Below are 4981 nucleotides of genomic sequence, written 5' to 3' on the forward strand. Positions count from 1 at the left end.
AGGCATATACGATATGCTCATATGGGATACGATCCTCTCCCGGAGCTTTGTTCATCTTTAAGTTTTTCAAAACATATTTGAGCTCATCCATGCTTATTTCTCTATCTAGTATAGCATCGGTGTTCCAGTTGGGCGCATAACTCATTTCTAACGAACTGTGTGATGGGTTCAATAAATTTTCAAAGTGTATTTTGAAATTATCTGCTGATAACACGCTACTTATTTGGAATTTATGATTTCTAATTTCTTTAACTGCCTTCCACCATTCCTTGGAATTCGTTACATTATTTACAGTGTACATCAGTTTTTCATTATAACTCTGTTTACTTGATCTGCAATTATCTTTATATTGTTTTAGCGAGTTTAAGTATTTTAGTTTTGCATCTGAAGTGTCTGTTGTTTTAAACATTTTTAGCAATTTAAACATTTTTTCTCTTGCTGTATGACACTTCAAATTGTACCACGGTTGTTTTGGTGTAAACTCAACATTTCTACTCATCTTCATCTTGGCTGACTCTTTTATAACATTACCAAGGTCATCTAATGTTGGTTCATTATCTTCGTTTAGAACTTTATGCAAATTTGTTTGAAGATTTTTATGATATCGGTTTATGTTGCTATTTTTCCATGAGAGTTTTGGTAATAAATTAAGATTTTTATTTACTTTATTGTAAGTCTGTATTGAGATGTTTAGTTTTATTGGCAAGTGATCCGACCATGTTTTGTCTTCTACAATGAACTCATTTACAAGACTTAGAATTTCTTGAGACACTGCACAAATGTCATTTACAGATTTACCAATAGAATTAATGAAAGTAAGAGATCCTTCTTCGTCGCCACATGTTCTCCCATTTAAAATTAATAAATTATTATTTGTGCATAATTCGACGAGTTGTTTGCCTTTTCTATCCACCTTTTTGTCGTTCGATTTTCGTATTTCAGTTCCTGCCGTAAATAATTGATCATAAATTTCATTTACATCTTGTGTTAACTCTCCTATCCTGGCGTTAAGATCTCCAATAAGAATCGGTCTTATAAGATCTGTTTCTTCAAATAATTTGAGGATATTGGTATATGCATTTGTCCACTGCGCAGGTCTCCAGTACTGAGGGATAATATTAAAAATTTTTTCTTTCTGGGTGTAGAATTCATAATATTCTGTACTTCCATGATTAAATTTTTTATATTTAACACCCATATGTGCAACGGTTTTATTTATTCCAATAATTTGGCCACCAATAGCTCGCCCAAAATTAAAATCTCTGGTGGCAGGTACAAAATGCAACTCAAACCCTGGGAAGTACTTTTTTATATTTTGAACTTTATTTTCTGTTATATGTGTTTCTGTTAGTGCAATGACATCGTGTTTGCAAACATAGTTGAAAAAAGATGGATACATGTACTTATTTTCTATTCCGTTTACATTATATGCTATTATTGAAAGTTTTTGTGATGATATATTATTTACTTTCATTAGTTTTTTGAATTCAATTCGGTTAGCAGAGTTTCATAGTCAGTATCAAACTGTTCCATGCAATCTCCATATAGCTTTAAAAGTTCATGTTTTGCATCGTTTTTTCCGGCCATTAATTTATGTTCTCTATCCCAATGAAACCAGGTATCTTTAATTTTAAGTTTGTTCTCCTGCACAATGATTCGATGCTGTTTGCTAATTGCCATTATTTTATATTTTAGAAGTAGTGAAGCTTTCTTAATTTGTCGCTTTGTTGGTATAAGATCGCGTTCTATGTATATGTTCGAGCCAATCAATTTTCTGACGTTTCGGAACACATCATCTACCCCCTGGTGGCTGTTGAACTCAACTACCACGTTCATTTTCCCATTTCTTTCAAATATTTTGCGAGCATATTTTATCACAGGGCTAATTTGCAACTTATTTGTGAATAAATTATTAATTTCCGCTGCCGGTTCGTTGGACGCATTTAAACCCCTAATTAAAACTTTGTTGCTTCTTATTTGCTCTTGCATCCAAATCATGTCTTTTTTGGTTTCTTCACATTCTCGTTTTACTTTAATTAACTCAGTTTTTAACTGCTGGTTTTCCAATCTTAAGTGATTTAATTCTGAATTTATTGCTCCTATTTCCATTTTGACCTCCGCTATGTCTGCTTTTGTCGACAGTGTTTTTAGCTTCTCATCCAAATTTGAATTTATTGTATTAGTTATTACTTTTATAAGTTCTAATTGAGAAAGACCACTTGAAGCTACAGGTGTATCGCTCAAATTTCCTGGTGATACTTCCAATCGGTTGCGTTTCGACGACTGACCTGTAATTGTTTGCTGGGTAGCAGCTGCTGGTGTATGTGGTGGAGTACGTTGCATTTTTTCAAATTATGTACAATGTAACGGATTTTAATTGTCAATTGGCAACGCTGTTTAAATTTATCGATAATTTTTTCGGACTATTATCGGTTTTAATCGTTATTTTGTCAGCACTATGTATGAAGGACAAGGCCAGCTGATGTTATTATTTTTATTTTGTGGTATTAGTGTAAGCAGTAACTTTCCAGATTAAAGAATAATTTTTTATTTTATTTTTGGAGAAATTTTACTTTTACTGACTCACCCAGCGTAGCAGAAATGTTGTCTTCATCAACAGTGGTATTTTTGGTGCCAGTCTTTGCTTTAAAGTCGCTTGCAGGTTGCAGAAAGGCTTAGTTCTTTATAAATTTGGCAGTTTAACTGGAGCGTTCCAAAGATACGTCTGTCTGGTTTGTTCGTTTATAGTATATATATTCGTGATCGTCGTGACATTTTATGTTGATCTAGCCATGTACGTCCGTCTGTCTGTCGACTTTCGAAGGAGTAAAGCTAGTCGCTTGAAATTTTGCACAAATACTTTTTATTAGTGTAGGTCGGTTGGGATTGTAAATGGGTCATATCGGTCCATGTTTTAAAATAGCTGCCATATAAACCGATCTTGGACCTTGACTTCTTGAGCCTCTAGAGGGCGCAATTCTTATCCGATGGGAATGAAATTTTGCACGACGTGTTTTGCTATGACTTCCAACAACTGTGCTAAATAAGGTTAAAATCGGTTGATAACGTGATATAGCTGCCATATAAACCGATCTGGGATCTTGACTTCTTGAGCCTCTAGAGGTTGCAATTATTACCCGATTTGAAATTTAGAACGACGGATCCTCTCATGACCACATACGTGTTTATTATGGTCTGAATTGGTCTATAGCCTGATACAGCTCCCATATAAATCGATCTCTCCATTTTACTTCTTGAGCCCCCAAAGGGCGCAATTCTTATTCGAATTGGCTGACAATTTACAAAGGTCTCTAACATATAATGTAATTGTTCTTGATATCGCTCTAATAGCAGAGCAAATCTTTTCTTTTATCCTTTTTTGTCTAAGAAGAGTTGCCGTGAAAATAACTCGACAAAAGGGATCCATGGTGGAGGGTATATAAGATTCGGCCCGGCCGAACTTAACACGCTTTTACTTGTTCTGCCTAATAAGAGTTGCCGGAAAAGAACTCGACAAATGCGATCCATGGTGGAGGATATATAAGATTCGGTCCGGCCGAACTTAGCACGCTTTTACTTGTTTAATCTAGCTACCAAGGTGGTAAATGTCTCAATGTAAACTAAGTTTTATGTATTTTATTTGAACGATTATTTATCTCTGAACGATTCGACATGAACGTACACACTTTAACGATGTGTACCATATCCATACGTACCGCCCTCGCAATAAAAGTTTGATATTTCTACCACACGAACAAAAATGAAATCAAATGAATCAATGCAAGAACGTGCATTGTTTTCTTAACGAAGCTATAACGTCACGCATTTGAACTTTGTTGTCAGAAAGGTATTGGAATGATAAGCAGTTGGCAACACACACACACGCACGCAACAAGCAACAAGAGTAAAAGCAACTGCAACATGTAGAAAGAAATTATTCTAAAGTTTGCTCATACACACACACACACACACATATGTATAGAATGAAAAACACAGATATGAAGCTCCGGAACAGATTCGCACGCAAGATCTGAGATCTTCAAAGAGACTACAAAAACGCAAACAAATGGATTTTAAAATGACAAGAAGTTGAAGAAGAATAACTGCGAAAACAGAAGAACATTAACAACAACAAGGAGAAAAAGTATATCTGGGATTGTCTTTCATTAAAACAAACCAGCAATGAGCCAGACAGACATACAGTGCAGACCACAATTGGAGATGATGCGATGCTTTCCACGTCCGTCTTTTGCTCTGTCTCGAAGACGGCTGCTGTTGCCCAATGCGGATAATTCTATAGTGGGGGCTGCTTTAGAATTTACGTTTTCATTTGAAAATGTGGGTCAAAAGAGAAACTAACGGTAACTGACGTATAACAACATCTTAAGACTTCAGACAGAGGAACAAAATACACTCACTCTCCCAGTCGATCGAATGAAGAGGAGGAAAACATCTCAGAGCAAAGGAGAAAGGGAAAAAGTGTTTGTATAACACTATGCCAGCAAGGAAAGCCAATGTTTAAATTCCATGAAGAGAGATGGGTTCAGCAAAGGGTTAGGCTGCTGCTGCCAAAGTCTAAACATGGGGACGCTGGCAACTTATCACCTTCTCACACAGCCGCATTTAAAGGGTGATAGGTGGTTGGGGGGCAAAGCGGAAGGCGGCAAAAGAAGTGAATGTGTTTTCTTAGCTCAAAGTGAACAGAAGTAAAAAACCAGTAACATGACTCGAAAGAAGTTATTTGGTATCTCTTCTCCACTTTTTGCTGCCTTCTTCTTGTGTGGAAACAAATCGTCTTGCTGTGCAATCTCAGCGCCACCACCAACCATCACCATCACCATCGTCATACCAATGAAAAGAAATGGAAAGAAGTTTTGTTTCTCTTTGGCCATAAATTTTAATTGCTTGGGAATGTTGTAGAGCAGAGCGTCGTCGAGTAGCTACAAAAAAAAAGAAAAGGAATAAACAAGAAACTCGTCAG

The 4981-nt window shown here is 36.1% G+C and overlaps 1 protein-coding gene across 1 annotated transcript; it reads right to left on the minus strand.

Annotated features, from left to right (window-relative positions):
• Positions 1-840: 840 nt before the first annotated feature.
• Positions 841-2741, minus strand: LOC131995028 (uncharacterized). Its single transcript, XM_059362595.1, has 2 exons — positions 2588-2741; positions 841-2523 (listed from the first exon to the last, which is right to left on the minus strand). The coding sequence occupies exon 2, from the start codon at positions 2341-2343 to the stop codon at positions 1474-1476; it is 870 nt and encodes a 289-aa protein (XP_059218578.1). The 5' UTR covers positions 2344-2523; positions 2588-2741; the 3' UTR covers positions 841-1473.
• Positions 2742-4981: the final 2240 nt, after the last annotated feature.

Source organism: Stomoxys calcitrans, chromosome 2 (assembly GCF_963082655.1).
Source record: "Stomoxys calcitrans chromosome 2, idStoCalc2.1, whole genome shotgun sequence".
Taxonomy (NCBI): Eukaryota; Metazoa; Arthropoda; class Insecta; order Diptera; family Muscidae; genus Stomoxys; species Stomoxys calcitrans.